The sequence below is a fragment of the Anomaloglossus baeobatrachus genome, chromosome 2 (genome assembly GCF_048569485.1).
Source record: "Anomaloglossus baeobatrachus isolate aAnoBae1 chromosome 2, aAnoBae1.hap1, whole genome shotgun sequence".
In the NCBI taxonomy this organism is placed as follows: Eukaryota; Metazoa; Chordata; class Amphibia; order Anura; family Aromobatidae; genus Anomaloglossus; species Anomaloglossus baeobatrachus.
The window spans coordinates 383,776,757-383,796,428 of record NC_134354.1 but is presented as its reverse complement, the minus strand read 5'-3'; the positions used below and the strand labels follow the sequence as shown (position 1 = coordinate 383,796,428).

Below are 19,672 nucleotides of genomic sequence, written 5' to 3'. Positions count from 1 at the left end.
CCCGAACATGGTAGTGTTTGCTCATCAGTACTCGTTACGAATACCAAGCACCCGAACATGGTAGTGTTTGCTCATCAGTACTCGTTACGAATACCAATCACCCGAACATGGTAGTGTTTGCACATCACTAGTGCTGAGCGGACCCGGATCTGAAAAATCCGGATCCGCACGGTTCGAGGGTCCGATCCGAGTCCGGCCATTACCCGGGATTCGGTGTGCGCGATCCGGATCAGTTTTTTTTTTTTTTCTCTCACTCACTCTCACTCTCTCACTCTCCTTGTCCGGAATCCGACTCCCTATTAATTTACATAGCTGCGGATTGCGGATCGGATCCGGACTTCGGCGGCAACCTGATCCGGATCCGTCGGACCCGGATTATAGCCGATCCGCTCAACTCTACTCATCACTACTCGTTACGAATAGTGAGCACCCGAGCATAGTAGTGCTCACTCATCACTACTCATTACAAGTACGGAGCACCCATGCATGGTAGTGCTCGTTCATCACTATTTCTTACTAGTACCGAGCACTCAAGCATGGTAGTGCTTGCTCATCACTAGTCATTAAGAGTACTGAGCACCTGAGCATGGTAGTGCTCGCTCATCACTAATCACATGTAAACCTTAAAAAACAACAACAACAAAAAAAAATAGGGCATAATTTTATTTGTCTGTTCCTCCAACAATGATCATGAGGAACCTTAGGCTCCAAGAGGTATGGAGATACTTTGTTATTTTTGTCCATAAGTAACGTATGATCCTTCCCTCCCCCAACACAACAGACTGTTTTTAGTTCAGTATTTCCATTTTTCAAGAAAGTCTTCTTTATTTGCGCTTGTGGTCCACAGATTGCAGAATTAGAGCAAGAGAAAAAAGATTTTGAAAGACTGGTTAATGAACAGAAAGCCAAGTGTGAGGCCATTGAAAAACGGGAGGCTGAGAGGCGGCAAGTAGAAGAGAAGAAGCATGCGGAGGAAATCCAGTTCCTGAAGCGAACCAATCAGCAGCTGAAGGTATGATTTTTTTAACTAGTACTAGAAGAATACGGAGGGATACATAAAACGTGCTTGCTGTAGAATTTGCTCTCAGTTTACTATTTAAGAAATGTAATGACATGCAGGGTACTAAACCTATTAGAGACATAGCCCAAGCGATGAAGCCCTCTCTTAGGGGTATGACCGCACTTTGCTTTTTACCTGCTTTTTTGCTGCTTTTTCAACTGCAGCGTTTAATGCCAAAATGGATGTGTTCTGCTTTTCAAGCTTAGTCTATGGGAATTTGGGTTTCTTGTCCGCACTATGCAGTTCAAACTGCAGCCTTTTTGTGGCAGAAATTTGGGCAAAAACTCTGCTTTGCAGTTCAAAACGCAAATGGCAAAAACAATTGACATGTTGCTTCTTTGAAAAGAACAGGCCACCACAATGGAGCAGGTGTCAGATGCCACATTGTAGGAAATGATGATATGGTCACTAAGCGGATCAATTATTTAGTCAGTTATTAATCACTCATGAATTTTTATATTGCGCCCAATACACAGTGATGGATACAGAAATCATTAAAGGGGTGGTTCACCCATTTTTTTTATTTTCTGTAGAAGTTCTACTTACAATTCTAGGTATTTTCTCCATTGGCTTGTATTTCCATTTCTGGCACTGAGCGGCGCTATGCTGCATGCTCAGTGCCTGTCACATGACCCCCTGGAGCTGTGGCCGCCAGCATCCTCTGACGTCCCGGCATTTCCGGGCTCTCAAACTGGTCGGGTACGTCACAGGAGGCTGGCACCACTCAGATTGAGTGACAGGGCTGTGGGCGGTGACTACCGCACGTCACATCTCAGCATCGAGGGGAGGATCCGGAGGACGTCAGTGTGGAGCCGGCTAAGCGTCCTGCAGATGATGAGGCACGGGGCGCCAGTGTGCAGTACAGGATGGGGTTCTTCAGCTGAATCCCCCCCTGCACGTAAGTATGTGCTCACACTCTCCACCCGCCCGCTCTGCTGCGATGTCAGGAGAGCGGCCGGTGTCGGGCAGTGTGATCATCTGCTCCTCCCAGCAGCAAGACACTGACGGGCATGTTACCGCTGTGCTCTTCCATCTGTCCTGCTGCATGGGACCAACTGTCTGCACTCTGTCACCTGCACCACAAGTCACAGAGTGGAGACAGTTGGTGACAGAGCACCTCTGCCCCCCCCTCTTCTCTCCCCCCACTCTTCTCCCCCCCCCCTCTCTACCCCCCTCTCTCTCTTCTTCCCCCCCTCTCTCTTCTCCCCCTCCCTCTCTCTTCTCCCCCCCCCCTCGGTCTCTTCTCCCCCCCCTCGGTCTCTTCTCCCCCCCTCGGTCTCTTCTCCCCCCCCTCGGTCTCTTCTCCCTCCCTCTCTCTCTCTTCACCCCCCCCTCTTTTCTCCCCCCCCCCCCTCTCTTCTCCCCTCCCCTCTCGTCTCCCCCCCCCTCGCTCTCTTCTCCCCCCCTCGCTCTCTTCTCCCCCCTCGCTCTCTTCTCCCCCCCGCTCGCTCTCCCCCCCGCTCGCTCTTTTTCCTCGCTCTCTCCTGGCATAGTCAGTACAGAAATCTCTCCATCGTGGAGGGGTGAGAGGGAGTAATAAACATGGAGTCCCTACTGTGTCTGTGTATTTATTTCTAATAAAGTATTTTTCTCTGTGTGATTTTTTTTTTTTAAACCCTTTGTTGGAGATTCTTAATGGCCAGGTTAAACTTGGCCTGACATTAAGAATCTCGTATTAACCCCTTATTACCCAGCGTGCCACCTGCCACCAGGGCCACTGGAAGAGTTGGATACAGCGCCTGAAAATGGCGCCTCTATGAAAGCGCCATTTTCTGGGGCAGCTGTGGACTGCAATTCGCTGTGGGGGGCCCAGAAAGTTTGGGCACCCTGCACTGTGGATTCCAATCCCCAGCTGCCTAGTTGTACCTGGCTGGACTCAAAAATTTGGCGAAGCCCACATCATTTTTTTTTTTTTTTTTTTTAATTATTTCATGAAATTCATGAAAAAAAAGGGCTTCTCTATATTTTTGGTTCCCAGCCGGGTACAACTAGGCAGCTGGGGGTTGGGGGCAGCCCGTAGCTGCCTGCTGTACCTGGCTAGCATACAAAAATATGGCGAAGCCCACGTCATTTTCTTAAAAACGTTTTCAGGGAAAAACCTTTATAAAAAAAATGCTTCCCTGCATTTCTATTGCCAGTGAAAGTAACACCAAGCAGCGGGGGCTAGCAGCCAGTAGCTGCTTTGGTTACCCTTAGCAATAGAAAATGCAGCGGGAGCCCACAAACAATGTGATTTTTTTGTTTTTTTATTTTTAATGAATTTTTTTTTAAAAAAAAAAAATCGGCATGGGCTTCGCCCATCGAGCACCAGAGCATTTTACTTCTCATTCATCCCAAGTAATCAGATGACTCCAGTGTCGGCCGATTACTTGTTCTGTGTCCCCCTGCATCCATCGCAGCGTGTACGGACTGTGAGGTCAGCGGAGTGGAAACAGTGACATGCTCTGCTCTGACACATAGTGTGCTGCATGTCACTATCTTTCTCCACTCTGGTACTTGTTGTGCAGGTGACCGGATGCTACATGTCACTAACTGTCTCCACTATGGGACTTGTTGTGCAGGTGAGAGTGTATACAGTTGGTACTATGCAGCAGAAATCACAGAGTGGGGCAGTTAAGTGACATGTATCATCCGGTCACCTGCACAACAAGTCCCAGAGTGGAGACAGTGACATGCTCTGCTCTGACACATAGTGACATGCAGCACACTATCTTTCACCACTCTGGGACTTGTTTTGCAGGTGACAGGATGATACATGTCACTAACTGCCCCACTCTGAGACTTGTTCAGGTGAGAGTGTATACAGTTGGAACAATGCAGCAGAAGTCACAGAGTGGAGCAAGTTAGTGACATGTATCATCCGGTCACCTGCACAACAAGTCCCAGAGTGGATACAGTGACATGCAGCACACTATGTGTCAGAGCAGAGCATGTCACCAACTTGCTCTGGTCTGTCACCTGCGCTGCTGCATGTCACGTTTTTGCCGCGATTTGGTGCGTTTTTTTGCTGCGTTTTTGCTCACTGCATTTTTAATCAGTGCACAATGCCATTAAAGATTGTTGATGAAAAAAAAAAGGTCTGATGTCATTTCCTTATTCAAAATGTTCATTGTATGCAGGAGAGCAGACAGCAGCTGCAGAACTACAAGGCTCAGCATCCTCCATTCACTAGTGTATGCAGGAGAGCAGACAGCAGCTGCAGAACTACAAGGCTCAGCATCCTCCATTCACTAGTGTATGCAGGAGAGCAGACAGCAGCTGCAGAACTACAAGGCTCAGCATCCTCCATTCACTAGTGTATGCAGGAGAGCAGACAGCAGCTGCAGAACTACAAGGCTCAGCATCCTCTATTCACTAGTGTATGCAGGAGAGCAGACAGCAGCTTCAGAACTACAAGGCTCAGCATCCTCCATTCACTAGTGTATGCAGGAGAGCAGACAGCAGCTGCAGAACTACAAGGCTCAGCATCCTCCATTCACTAGTGTATGCAGGAGAGCAGACAGCAGCTGCAGAACTACAAGGCTCAGCATCCTCCATTCACTAGGGTATGCAGGAGAGCAGACAGCAGCTGCAGAACTACAAGGCTCAGCATCCTCCATCCAGGACTGTATGCAGTTTTTTACCCAAAAAGAAAAAAAATGACATGGGCTTCGCCATATTTTTGTATGCTAGCCGAGTACAGCAGGCAGGTACGGGCTGCCCCCAACCCCCAAGCTGCCTATTTGTACCCGGCTGGGAACCAAAAATATAGAGAAGCCCTTTTTTTTTTTTTTAATTATTTCATGAATTTCATGAAATAATTTAAAAAAAAATGACGTAAGCTTCGCCTAATTTTGGTGTCCAGCCGGGTACAACTAGGCAGCTGGGGATTGGAATCCACAGTGAAGGGTGCCCAAGCTTTCTGGGCACCCCCACTGCGAATTGCAGTTCGCAGCCACCCCAGAAAATGGCGCTTTCATAGAAGCGCCATCTTCTGGCGCTGTATCCAACTCCTCCAGCTGCCCTGATGCCGGGTGGCTAGCTGGGTAATAATGGAGTTAGGGCTAGCTGTATATTATCAGCTAGCCCTAAGCCCGAAATTCATGGTGTCACGCCAATATTAGACATGGCCACCATGAATTTCTAGTAATGATAAAAAAAAAAAAACACAACACCCAGAAAAATATTTTTATTAGAAATAAAACACAACACAATTAGTGACTCCATCTTTATTGAAATAAACCCTCCTCCTCAGTAATCCTGGGTTAGGGTCCCGCGCCGTCCAATCCGGATCCAATATCATCTGATCGGTTTGCTTGAAAGCAAAGCGATCAGATGATGTGTCAGGTTAAACTACGTGAATCACATGACACATCAGCTGATTGTATAAAAGCAGATTATACAATCAGCTGATGCATCAGTAGAAAAAAATAAATAAATAAATACTCACGTCTGTGCTGATTACCGGCAGCTCCTGCAGGGGAGTCTGATCCTGGTCCATCACTGCAGGAGCTGCCGGTAATCAGCTGATGAAGTCCCCTGACGGCAGGATCAGCTGATAGCCGGCCGGGCGCGAAAAAGCCGGCGACACCACGAGAATCGATCAGCTGATGCGTCAGGTGACTGCATCAGGTGATCCACCGCCAGGTCCTGCAAGCTTCGTACGTGCCCCGGGGAGACTGCACACAGCTAGAGCGGCGGTACCGAGACAGGGGCTGGAAGCAGGCATGGCACCGGGACCCTGCAGACAGGTGAGTATGACATACAAACACACATACACACACACACACACTGTATATATACACACACACACACTGTATATACGCACACACACTGTATATACACACACACTGTATATACGCGCACACTTACACATACACTGTATATACGCGCACACACACTTTCTTCCCCTGGCTGTGTAGAGCTGCTGCTGTCTCTGTGTGATTAATCTCAGTGCATCCACTGGGAAGAGGCAGGGAGGAGGGTTTGGGTGGGAGCAGAGTGGGTGTATTAGACACAATGGGTGTGTTAGATAAGCTAGACACCGCCCTAGAGCCACAAAGAATTCTGGGACTTGTAGGAACTGAACACAGGAAGTCAGAGGAGAGATTAACCCCATCAGAGCTGGAGCCAGCAATGAGCATGTGCTGCTAGTGCACAATAAAAGGTAATTTTGCTGAAAAAACATAATAGATGTGTTGAGGGGCACATATTAGCAAGATTTATCAGAAAAAAAAAAATCCGTTTTGGTAACTGGACAACTTCTTTAACAGCTGAACCAATGTTCAGAAACTTAAAGGGGTATTCCCATCTCCAAGATCCTATCCCAATATGTAGTAGGTGTAATAATAATCATATAAGCAAATACCTCCAATCAGAACTGTAGTATAGTTCTCCTGATTAGCTTTGTTGCTTACTTCATGTGCAGGGCATTGCAGCTTAGGCTGCTTTCACACTACGTTTTTTTAGCATGCGTCAGGAACGTTTTTGTGCTGCAAAAGCGGATCCTGCTTTTACAGCAAAAAACGCATGCTAACGCATGTGTTATTTTGCAGGATCCTGTCACTGGATGTTTAGGGGCGGGCATTGGAGTCATGTGATCGGGAGTGAGGGGAAGTAAACGTGCCAGACTGGGAGCCGGCTTCTGACAGCTGCAGACGCTCGTAACCAAGGTAAACATCGGGCTTGGATACCCGATATTTATCTTGGTTACGAGTGTCTGCAGCTGCTAGGAGCCGGCTGCCTGCACACGTTACCAACGTAAACATCAAGTAACTAAGAGAAGTGGTTACCCGATATTTACCTTGGTTACGAGTGTCCGCAGCTCTCAGGTGGGAGAGAGAGGGAGGAGAGGAAGGGGGAAAGACAGAGATAGAGAGGGTGAGGGAGGGAGGAGAGAGAGAGACAGATCACGCGAGACTGGTTCTGGGCATGCTCAGTACTTTCTGGGCATGCTCAGTACAAAAGGAGGATCCTGTTACAACGCAACTCAACGCATTCTGCTAGGCAGGATCCAGCGCTCATTGAAATGCATTGCAGCTCGCGGCGCAATGTGAAGGATCCTGTGAGATGCGTTATTTTGACAAAGGTAAAAAACGCTACAAGTAGCATTTTTGAAACATGTTAAAATAACGCAAAAGTACGGATCCTGTGTCTAACGCACGCAAACGCATGCGAACGCAGGTGGACGCGAGTCTATTGCAAATGCATTGAAGTGAAAACGCATTTGCACTGGATCCGTTTTTCCGCTAAAAAAACGTTATGGACGGATGTTAAATAAACGTAGTGTGAAACCAGCCTTAGGTATATATGGTTATGACCACTCATAGTGAAAGTTACTTGTGGTCAAAACTGCACTGCCCCACACATGACATAAGAGACATGGCTAATCAGGAGAACTATACTACATTACTGATTGGAGGTATTTGCTAATATTATTATTATTACACTTATTGCATATTAGAGAGGATCTTTGAGATTGGAATACCCTTTTAAATACACAGTATTAGGTTATTAATTGTTTAAATCAACTTTTCCTGTTTAACAGATTTTCTTAACTATGCTTAAAAAAAATCTTGAAATTTAGCCGTTTTCACTCTGATTACTGATCCTAATAATAGGCTGACATTGTCTGCTGTATAGAAATCGCACTTCACTTTCCTATATTTAGAGAACAGTATCCGCAGTGCACAATCGGTGGTGATGGCACTCCCCACCAATGATTCCAATCAACTTTATTAAGTATTCACTATCACATTGTTACAGAGACATATGGCTACAGCTGTCTCACATGCAGTCACATATGGTTACACATGAAATTGCTCTGTAACATCCTGTAACCGTGTACCTTTAATAGTGGATTGGAATCATCAGTGGTGAGTGCCACATGGTCCGGAGTGAAAAAAAAGGTCAGGGCTCAGAGTGGGGCAGTCAAGTTCTTCCTCATCAAACTCCCCCAACCCCCTGCATTTATAGACCATGCTTTGTGGGCTGCAGTATTGTCATGTTCACTGGAGTCACACTGGCATGTGACTTGTGCGAGTATCGGATCGCACAGCCCGGACCGGCTGGCTTCTCTTCTGCCAGGAGCGGCTCCGCTGTATGTATTTCTATGATGCTGACCCGCTCCTGTCATGAGAGCTGCGGCCGGTCCGGGCAGTGCGATCCGATACTCGCACGAGTCACACGAAAGTGTGACTCCAGCCTTAAGGGTGCTTTACACTCTACGACATCGCTAATGATCTCGTTAGCGATGTAACACGCCAGATCGCACATACGATTTGCCAAGATCGCATATGTGACCAGCGCTACAAAAAAATGACCTATATGCGATCTCGGCAAATCTTATCTGCGATCTGGAGTGTCACATCGCTAACAAGATCGTTAGCGATGTCGCAGCGTGTAAAGCACCCTTTAGAACCAAAAAGGGCTTTCCTCAAACTGTTCCCACAAAGTTTGAAGCATACCATTGTCCAAAATGGCTTTGTATAGTCTTCATTGGAACAAAATGGCCCTCCCTCCTCCAGCATACTTCAGCTGGCACAATATAGTCAGGCCGGTAACGTTTTGGCATTCGCCAGATCCTGACTCCTCGGAGAGGTGTGATTCATGACTCCAGAGTCCAGTTGTGGCATGCTACACAACACTTGATGCCATGCTTTGCATTTAAGGCTTGTATGCAGCTGCTTGGCTATAGAAAGCCATGTCATGAAGCTCCTGGCACTTCATTTTTGTGGTTTCTATTGGAGCTCTGCAGTTAATCAGCAGTGACTTTTACTCACTATGCTCATCAGCACTCAGTGACACCGCTCTGTGACTTTACATGGTCTTCCCTTCATGGGCGAGTTGCTGTAGTTCCTTCCAGTTTTCAATAACACCAATCACAGTTGATTGTGGAATATCTAGGAGGAAAGAAATGTCATGATCCGACTTGTTACAATGCTGGCATCCTATTGCAGTATTACACTCATATTCAAGGAGCTCTTCAGAAAAAGCCATTTTCTCACAAATGTTAGCAAAGGCAGACTGCATGGCTAGATGCTGGATTGTATACATTAGTAGCATATGGAACTGTGTTCAGTGATTAAAGCTACATGCACAGGTTGAGCATTCGGTGAGTTTTTTTCCCTCAGTATTTGTAAGGCCACGTGCACACATTGAGTATTTCTTTATCGTTCCTATGGGAGACCCAGACAATGGGTGTTTAGCTTCTGCCTCCGGAGGACACACAAAGTACTACACTAAAAAGTGTAGCTCCTCCCTCTGAGCTTATACACCCCCTGGAGAACCAGATCTAGCCAGTTTATCGCTTTGTGTTCAGAAGGCATACATCCACACATGCATTCTCATCTGATTTTTGATTTTTGGAAAGAGTTTGAAGAAAAGCGGGTCCAAGTCTGGACCCCCGGCATGTCCCTTCTCACCCCACTGTGTCGGCGGTGTTGTTAAGGTTGATTCCAAGGCTGGAGCCTTACATGCCGCGCTCCTTCACCATCCCTCCTGGGCTCTGGCTTGAAGTGGGAGCCAGCACGGTTCTCCATGCTTGGCAGGAGACCGGTCTCCATCCGCAGCCCTTCAGGATCCTGCTGGACCGGAGCACTCATCCCCAGGGACTTGGAACCCTGCGTCTCAGCAAGCTAAGTACCTGAGGCGTTTATATATTGGGGGTCCCTGTACTTTATTGTTGTGGGAGAGTGTGCTGATTGTGTTTTACGACATTTCCGGCGGGTTCTCTGGCTGTCGCCTGAGAACGACGCCGATGGTGCCTGCGCGCCGGCCGCACCGCTCAAATTTAGGCGCCGGCTTCGCCGGAGGCCTAGTTTCGGTTTCTCTGCCCTCGCATGTCACTCATGCAGAGGGACAGGCTCGGCTCCGCCCGGCGGCCGTTCTGCACAGGGGAGGGACACTCCTTACTGCAGTGTATGTCCCCTCCCCTGTAGGTCTCTATGGCCCTCCAGATCCCGCTCCCAAGCAAGTCCCGCCCCCTCTCTTCGCTCTGGCGGCCATTTTCTCCGCGTTCCCCCTGTGATCAGTCATTGCAGCGCTGGTCTGCAGCATCCCTGCTGAGGTGCTGTGCTTGGGGGTCCGGGCTTCGGGATCTGGAGGGCACACAACACCGCTCCAGCGGTCTGGTAAGCCACAACCTCTGGTTGTGGACCTCTGTATATACTCTCTGGGGGTCATTCTCTGGCAGAGCCCCCACTCCAGCAGCATGTCTCACACGAGGAGCAAGGCCCCAAAGCTGTATTCAGTATGCACTGCATGTAAGCTCCTACTGCCTGAACCGAGCACCTATCCACATTGTGATGCCTGCTCTAACCTGACGGTGCCTCAGCCTGGAGTCTCACTCCCAGTGGTCTCTCAGGCTGCTCCTGCTCCTGTGGCTGAACCCCCGGCTTGGGTAGAATCCTTTTCTAGGTCTATCTCCCAGTCTTTTGCCGACTCCATGGGACTTCTGTCCAGGACTTTGCTGAATATGCATCAGCCCCCTTCACAGGGTGCCTCTGCTGCTAGGGGTCTATCAGGACCGGAGCTCACAGAGGATTCATCATCTGGTCCCAGACCCCGTCCTTCTAAGAAGAGACACAGGGTTCCCTCTCCTTCCTCGTCCTGCGGCTCTGATTCAGGAGCTGACTCGCAGGACGAGGAGGATGCCTTTACGGGGGGCTCGGAGGTTAACTCCATGTACCCCATTGATCTGTCCGAAAGTGACTCAGATGTTTAGTGATTTGATTGCGTCCATTAATTCTGTACTGGATCTCAATCCGCCAGTATCAGAGGAACAACCCTCTCTGGCAGAAAAGCACCAGTTTACCTCGCCTAAAAGGGCAAAGAGTGTGTTCTTTAACCACTCCAGTTTTCACGCCGCTGTGACCAAGCCCAGGGCCTGTCCTGACAAACGCTTCCCAAAGCGTGGTTCTGATGACCGTTTTCCCTTTCCACCTGAAGTGGTCAAGGAGTGGGCTTATTCCCCAAAGGTAGACCCCCCGGTGTCTAGACTCTCAGCCTGGACCGTTGTATCGGTGGCTGATGGCACCTCTCTTAAGGATCCCACTGACCGCCAGATTGACCTTCTGACCAAATCTGTATATGAAGCGGCAGGGGCCTCGTTCTCCCCGACTTTTGCAGCAGTGTGGGCTCTCAAAGCCATCTCTGCTTCTCTAGAGGGGATGCATTCCCTCGCCAGGGAATCTATGCCCGAAATGGTTACCTTAACTTCCCAAGCTTCAGCTTTTTCATCCTATGCCATGTCTGCCATGCTGGAGGCTTCTCACCGCACTGCGGAGGCTTCGGCTAATTCCCTCGCTATCCGCAGGATCTTGTGGCTTCGAGAGTGGAAGGCAGATGCTGCTTCAAAGAAGTACCTTGCTGGACTCCCTTTTGCTGGGTCCCGGCTGTTCGGAGAACAGCTGGATGAAATTATTAAGGAAGCTACTGGCGGGAAGAGTACTTCCATGCCACAAACCAAAACCAGGAAACCTGTCCAGGGCAGGAATCAGTCGAGGTTTCGTTCCTTTCGTTCCTCCAACTGGTCGTCCTCTAAGCCCTCGGCCTCGTCCACTAACTCAGCCAAGGACCAGAAATCCAACTAGTGCCCAAAAGCGCGTCCACAAAAGACCGCAGGAGGTGCTGCCGCCAAGGCAGCGTCCTCGTGACTATCTGCCCGCTCCAGCCACATCCTTAGTCGGTGGCAGGCTCTCCCACTTTGGCGACGCGTGGTTTCAACACGTCTCCGATCAGTGGGTGCGGGTTATCATCTCCCACGGCTACAGGATAGAATTCTCTTCCAGCCCGCCAAACAGATTTTTTCTGTCAACTCCCCCCTGCTCCAAGGCCGCCGCCTTCTCTCAGGCCGTGGCATCCTTGCAGGCCAACGGAGTAATTGTACCGGTTCCCGCCCGGGAACGGTTCAGAGGTTTCTACTCAAATCTCTTCCTAGTCCCCAAAAAGGACGGTTCCTTCCGGCCCATCCTGGATCTCAAGCTTCTCAACAAGCATGTTCAGGTGCGGCATTTTCGCATGGAGTCTCTGTGATCAGTCATTGCCTCAATGACCCAAGGGGATTTCCTGGCATCCATCGACATCAGAGATGCCTATCTGCATGTGCCAATTGCAGTTTCTCACCAGCGTTGGCTACGTTTTGCAATCGGAGAAGAACATTTCCAATTCGTGGCTCTCCCCTTCGGGTTAGCCACGGCCCCTCGGGTATTCACCAAGGTCATGGCAGCAGTGATTGTTCTGCACCTCCAGGGGTTGGCAGTGATTCCTTACCTGGACGACCTTCTAGTCAAGGCTTCATCCAGCGCAGACTGTCAGCGGAGTGTCTCGCTCACTCTCGCCACTCTAGCCCAATTCGGGTGGCTTATCAATCTTCCCAAATCCACTCTGACTCCGACCCAGAGTCTCACGTACCTAGGGATGCAGTTCGAGACTCTGCCGGCACTTGTGAAGTTGCCCTTAGTCAAACAGCAGTCCCTCCAACTGGCGGTGCGCTCTCTGCTGAGGCCCCGCCGTTATTCCCTCAGGCGCCTCATGCAGGTGCTGGGTCAGATGGTGGCGTCAATGGAGGCTGTTCCCTTTGCCCAGTTCCATTTGCGTCCCCTGCAGCTGGACATTCTCCGCTGTTGGGACAAGCGGCCTTCCTCCTTGCACAGGTTAGGGGCTCTGTCGCCACAGACCAGGAGCTCTCTTCAGTGGTGGCTTCGGCCCCTTTCTTTGTCTCAGGGGCGCTCCTTTCTGGCCCCGTCCTGGGTGATCCTCACCACGGATGCCAGTCTATCCGGCTGGGGAGCGGTATGTCTCCACCACCGAGCGCAGGGCACTTGGACTCCGTCCGAGTCAGCGCTTTCGATCAATGTGCTGGAAACCAGAGCCGTGCTTCTGGGTCTCCTAGCTTTTCACCACCTGTTGGCGGGCAAGCACATCCGAGTCCAGTCAGACAACGCGACAGCGGTTGCCTACATCAATCACCAAGGCGGGACACGCAGCCGCCTGGCAATGTTGGAGGTACAACGCATCCTTCAATGGGCGGAGGACTCCAAGTCCACCATATCCGCAGTCCACATTCCAGGCGTGGAAAACTGGGAGGCAGATTATCTCAGCCGTCAAACCGTGGACAGTGGCGAGTGATCCCTGCACCCGGCAGTTTTTCAGTCAATCTGCCGCAAATGGGGCACTCCGGACGTGGACCTAATGGCATCCCGTCACAACAACAAAGTTCCCGTTTACGTGGCTCGCTCCCACGATCCTCAGGCATTCGCCGCGGACGCTCTGGTTCAAGACTGGTCCCAGTTTCGTCTGTCCTACGTGTTTCCCCCTCTAGCTCTCTTGCCCAGAGTCCTGCGCAAGATCAGAATGGAGGGCCGTCGAGTCATCCTCATTGCTCCGGACTGGCCCAGGCGAGCTTGGTACCCAGACCTGCTCCATCTGTCCGTAGAGGTGCCGTGGCATCTTCCGGACTATCCAGACCTTCTCTCACAAAGTCCGTTTTTCCGCCTGAATTCTGCGGCTCTCAAATTGACGGCGTGGCTCTTGAGTCCTGGATCTTGACGGCTTCTGGTATCCCTCCTGAAGTCATCTCCACTATGACTCGGGCCCGTAAGTCTTCCTCCGCCAAGATCTATCACAGGACTTGGAAAATTTTCCTGTCCTGGTGTCGCTCTTTCGGCCATCCTCCTTGGCCTTTTTCCTTGCCGACGCTTCTGTCCTTTTTTACAGTCCGGTCTGCAGCTGGGACTGTCCCTCAACTCTCTCAAGGGACAAGTCTCAGCTGTCAGTGCTGTTCCAGCGGCGTATCGCCCGGCTGGCTCAGGTCCGCACCTTCATGCAGGGCGCGTCTCACATCATTCCACCTTACTGGCGGCCCTTGGATCCCTGGGACCTCAATTTGGTTCTCACGGTTTTGCAGAAACCCCCCTTTGAGCCTCTTAGGGAGGTTTCTTTGTTTCGTCTTTCACAGAAAGTGGTCTTTCTAGTGGCCATAACTTCCCTCAGGAGAGTCTCCGATTTGGCTGCGCTCTCGTCGGAGTCACCTTTTTTTGTTTTTTCATCAAGATAAGGTGGTTTTCTGTCCGACTCCGGACTTTCTTCCTAAGGTGGTCTCTCCTTTCCACCTTAACCAGGACATTACCCTACCTTCCTTTTGTCCGGCTCCTGTTCATCGCTTTGAAAAAGCGTTGCATACTCTGGATCTGGTGCGTGCTCTCCGGATCTATGTGTCTCGCACCGCTGCTCTTAGGCGGTGCACCTCTCTTTTTGTGCTAACCACAGGTCGGCGCAAGGGCCTCTCTGCTTCTAAGCCGACCTTAGCCCGTTGGATTAGGTCGACCATTTCGGATGCCTACCAGTGTTCTCAGGTGCCTCCCCCGCCGGGGATCAAGGCACACTCGACCAGAGCTGTCGGTGCCTCTTGGGCTTTCAGGCACCAGGCTACGGCTCAACAAGTCTGTCAGGCTGCCACTTGGACTAGCCTGCATACCTTTTCAAAGCACTACCAAGTGCATGCTCATGCTTCGGCAGATGCGAGCTTGGGCAGACGCATCCTTCAGGCGGCTGTCACCCATTTGTGAAGTTAGGCTCCGCCTACTTCTTAGTTTTTCTGTTTATTCCCACCCATGGACTGCTTTGAGACGTCCCATTGTCTGGGTCTCCCATAGGAACGATGAAGAAAAAGAGAATTTTGTTTACTTACCGTAAATTCTTTTCTTATAGTTCCGTATTGGGAGACCCAGCTCCCTCCCTGTTGCCTGTTGGCAATTTCTTGTTCCGCGTGTTATCACCGGCTGTTGTCGTGGACAGAGTCTCCGGTTGTTCCGGTTCTTGCTCTATTTTACTTGTGGGTGGCTATTCTCCTTCAGCTTTTGCACTAAACTGGCTAGATCTGGTTCTCCAGGGGGTGTATAAGCTCAGAGGGAGCAGCTACACTTTTAAGTGTAGTACTTTGTGTGTCCTCCGGAGGCAGAAGCTAAACACCCATGGTTTGGGTCTCCCAATACGGAACTATAAGAAAAAGAATTTACGGTAAACAAAATTCTCTTTTTAGTGAGTTTTTTACCTCAGTATTTGTAAGGCTGTGTGCACATGTTGAGTATTTAATGAGTTTTTACCTCAGCATTTGCAAGGTCATGTTGAGTATTTGTTAAGTTTTTACCTCAGTATTTGTAAGGCCACGTACACATGTTGAGTATTGAGTGAGTTTTTACCTCAGTATTTGTAAGCCCCTGTGCACACACGTAGTAGCTGAAGAGTTTTTACCTCTGCATTTGTAAGACAAAACTAGGAGTGGGTAGAAAGTACAGAAGTGCTGCCCGTGGTTCTATTATACTTTTCCTCTGATTGCTCCACTCCTGGTTATCACTTACATATATTGAAGTAAAACGCCACCAAATAGTCAGTGTGAACATGGCCTAAGACTGTGTCGTCTAATATTGTCCATATTGCGTAACACATTCCCTTCATTCTAAAATCAGACAGGTCTGCCTTCATGGAGTTCGGCCGGATCTTGGCTATCCTGCAATAACTATCTTCAGTATAGGGAAGCTTTACACGGCATTTAAAGTGAAAACAAGCCAGTCATGATATAATCCACGTACTAGAATCCTTCTGATTTCTACCGAGGGCAGGTACTTAGGTGATGTACATTTAGGCTGGCCTAAATATCATAGGAGCAGTATCTACAAATACCTCAAACCAAGGAGAAAGCCATCTTATTCCAGTAGTGGGCACCAGGCTGTGCACCTACTTTCATCTTTAGCTTATAATTTGACAACAGTGGGATTTTAAATCCGCTCAGGACATAGCCTTACATAATAATAAGCTGTGCTGGATTTATACATAGATTTAATGGAGTTTTCTAGAACACTCAGGTAAATCTAACAGCAAAGCACAATCTGTTTATCATCACTTCAGGTGTTCCTTATGGTCCTTTACCCAATAATGAGTGCCGACAGAAGATCTAGCAAGCCCATCAACGCTGCTTTACATGGATTTATCATGTGCAAGAGTGTTCATAAATACATTCATTTCCTGCTTTCCATGGAGATGTTTTGCACAACTTGATGTGCGGATGGCAAGGATTTTGATGGGATCAGTGGCATGAGAGCAAATTTATCGGTCATCATTCGATAACTGGACATATTTGCCCTCAGCAATGATTGTAAATGTTCTCTGTGTAAACGATCATTTAGGAAATTATCACCCTGTGTAAAGGTCTCTTCTGAACTAAAGGACAGAGCATTATTAACCCTTTCCTGATGTAATATGTTGGGTCCCCATTTATAGAACAGGCTCAGGAGCTGAGCCTACACCATACCCGGCAGTCCAATATGTGTCTGTAACCGCTTACTGCAAACCATTTAAAGGGAATCATCTGGCAGCAGGTTTTTGGCACCTAATCTGAAAGCATCATGATGTAGAGACAGAGACCCTGAATCCAGTGATGCTACTTATTGGGCTGTTTAGTGTACTCTTGGTAAATGACTGTTTTATCAGCAGACTATCACCAGAGGCTTAGTAAACCTATTACCAGGTAGTCCAGCATATTCACGAGCTCTGTATAAGTCCGTCCCCACCACTGTTCGTCAGCTTTCTGTGTACACTGTACATGAGCAGAAAGCTGCCATTTATTGGTGTGGATGGGGGTTATAGTTCCTCTTCAATGCTGGGCTCTTAGAGATTTTATGCACACTAGTCAATTTTGCACAATTTTTGCGAAATGTGCGCTTCTTTGCAGTAAAAAAAAAAAAAGTTTAGAAATGGTTATCTGGAAAAAGACCAGGAGCGCAAATAAGGTCTTACCTGTGGTAAAAATCTGTGCGTATATACATACCAGTCTCACCAATAATAGTTGTGTGAAGCTACAACTAAGCTATAAGGGCATCATGGAGCACCCCTGTGTAGATATAGAAGTCGGAGAGGAATGGGGATTATGCTGCGCTGCTGCGTGGAGAGGCCAACCAGAATCATTTCCAAGTGATTTATTAATTGACACGTTTCAGGAAGAACCCTCGCCTTCAGGTAGTTGTGATTTTGTTATGAAGAAAGTAAGGGTTCTCGTTGAAACGCATCGATTAATAAATTACTTGGAAAATATTGTGGCTGGTTTCTCCACGCAGCAGCACGGCATAATCTCCATTCCTCTCCAACTACGGTAAAAATTTTCAAAACAGAAGAAAAATACTGTTTTGTCTTATGAGAAAATGTATGAATTGCTGTGACTTTTTGAAGTCTTGGCAACAACTACCAAAAGACAAAAGAAGGCTGAAAAAATGGGGTCTGATCCGTATGCTTTTTCTTGATTTGCTGTTTTTTTTGCATCAAGTTCTGATGCAATCGGGATATTAAACCTTGTACTAAATTAACAATGTGTTTTATTTCTGTAAATTATCTTATTTGCAGGGCAGCTAGTCTTCAAATGTGCAAAAATAAAATTAGGTGATAATTGCAAAAAAAAAAAAAAAAAAAAAAATAGCAAAATTTTGAAAAGCAGGATATGGAAAAAAGAAAAGCATAAGGCTAATAAAAAAATAAAATTAAAAGTGAAATCTAGTTAAAAAAAAAAAAGTGCAAATTAAGTAATGGAAAAAGAGCAACCATATTTTAACTACATTTTAGTCCAGAAAAAAGGCACAAAAACCATGGTGAACCATTGTGAACCTGTTTGGTCAGTATTCATTTGTAAGCTGAAATAAGGGATGGATCCTTAAATACAGGGAAATCTAATGGAAAGGTTTACGCGATTCTCTTTTGTCTTCCGAATCTGTACTGTGTGGATAAGTCCTAGGACAAGGCATGTAGCGGCAGTGCTACTTACCTGTGAAGACTTGTAAACGTATTCATTGTCTGTGCATTCTGGCATTTTATTAAATGGCTGAAATAATGCTTTATATTGCAGGCACAGCTCGAAGGAATTATTGCGCCCAAGAAGTAACATCTGTTGACGGGATGTCTGCAGTCTACATTAGTGCGAATGCCAAGAAACTAATATTTTTACCTCTGGGACACATTTCTAATTAAAATTGGCTTTTATATATTAAAACTCCCTCGGACATGAAGAATGTTACGATGTCGCTCATTCTATAATGAAACACCTCAATATATTTAATATCCAAGTTCTTTTGATGATAAAATTGTTCTAACCTCTTTCCAAGTCTTATTGTGTTTTGTGGGTTGTTAATAGGGATTCACGGATGACAGTTTGCCGCTGGACAGTTTAATATGCATTTCTGGCTTTTAAAGTAATCCAGTCTAAAGGGATATCCACACTACCAGAGTTCACAGTCCGCGATGGCTTGAATTAACATTAGCTGAAGAATGTGACTTATGAAGCAGACTTCCCACGCTGTGGATTTGTGGTGCAGATTACTGGAATTTTTCTGCTACACGAGCACTATAGGTGTTCTTTTAAAGGGGTGAAATTCACTGTCAACAAAAAGATAGATGATCTGCATTTCCACCATATAAACATGCATGCTGATCTGAGAAGGCACGCAGTGTGTATAGCCAGCATACAGGGGGGTTTTCACAAAACATCAGGAGAGGTCATAAGACATTATCTTTGGGGGTCTAACTTTTTCCAACCTGCCAGTTTCCAATTTGGTCACTGCAGTAGATGTCCATCGGTTCTACACCAGATGTACAAGCATACTGTCAGGGTGAGTGAAAAACTAAGAATTCCCAAAATGTTATGGATTGTGCTCTGATACTTCATAGATCTGAGTCCCTGCTTTGGAAGCCATGTCAGGAATTGGACCTATGCCATGCTGATCTCAATGGAAAGATGTGTTATGTTTTTGTATTCATGTGGGAGTTTGGAAAGTTGCCGCCTTTTACGAGTTTTCATAACTTCCATAAAAGAGAATGGAAAGAGCACACGTGTGTTCTCCATTCCTGGATAGTGTCCATATATACATTGTATTGATATACCATAAATGCACAAAATAGGACTACCCCTCTCAATCGCTCATGCAGCACAGCAAAGCTGAAACATAAGAATTATTCTTACCGTTAATTCGGTTTCTAGGAACCTTCCACAACAGCATGGGAGGTTGCTTTTCCACGTCCTAATAGAGACAGGAAGTACAAGAGAGGTTAAAAGGACCCTACCACTTCCCATTAGCCAGTGTTTTACAAAGAAATAATAGCACATGAGATGTATGAAACACATTCCAGGAAATATCGAGGAATAGGGAGGGAATTATGTGCTGTCGTGGAAGGTTCCTAGAAAACGAATTAACAGTAAGAATAATTCTTATTTCTCTAGTCACCTTCCACGACAGCATAGGAAGAATACCAACAAATTAATACCTTGGGGGGGCACAGCCTGCAGGACTTTCCTGCCAAAAGCCAAATCCCTGTTGGAAGCCAGGTTCAGATGATAATGCTGTGTGAAAGTATGTAGCGAAGACCAGGTAGCTGCTTTGCAGATCTGCTTAGGAGAATTCCCTGCCCGTTCAGCCCAGCAGACAGAGGTAGATCTGGTGGAATGTGCAGTAAATCCAGTCGGTGGTGACATGCTAGTTGAGGTAGGCTTCTTTAATGGCTCGCATGATCCAGTTGGCTTTAGTGCTTTTAGCCACCGTTTTGCCCTTATTCTGACAAAAGGGTTAGATGAATAGGTTGTGATCAAGGCGCCGT

At 47.6% G+C, this 19,672-nt stretch overlaps 1 protein-coding gene across 3 annotated transcripts in view; it reads left to right on the top strand.

Annotated features, from left to right (window-relative positions):
- Positions 1-18,180, top strand: part of DNALI1 (dynein axonemal light intermediate chain 1) — a 54,620-nt gene extending 36,440 nt beyond the window's left edge. For all 3 annotated transcript variants that reach the window (XM_075334084.1, XM_075334083.1, XM_075334082.1), the window contains 2 exons: positions 848-1,012; positions 17,931-18,180. In XM_075334084.1, the coding sequence (XP_075190199.1) occupies positions 848-1,012; positions 17,931-17,966 (201 nt within the window). In that variant the 3' untranslated portion in view covers positions 17,967-18,180. The remainder of the gene's footprint in view (positions 1-847; positions 1,013-17,930) is intronic.
- Positions 18,181-19,672: the final 1,492 nt, after the last annotated feature.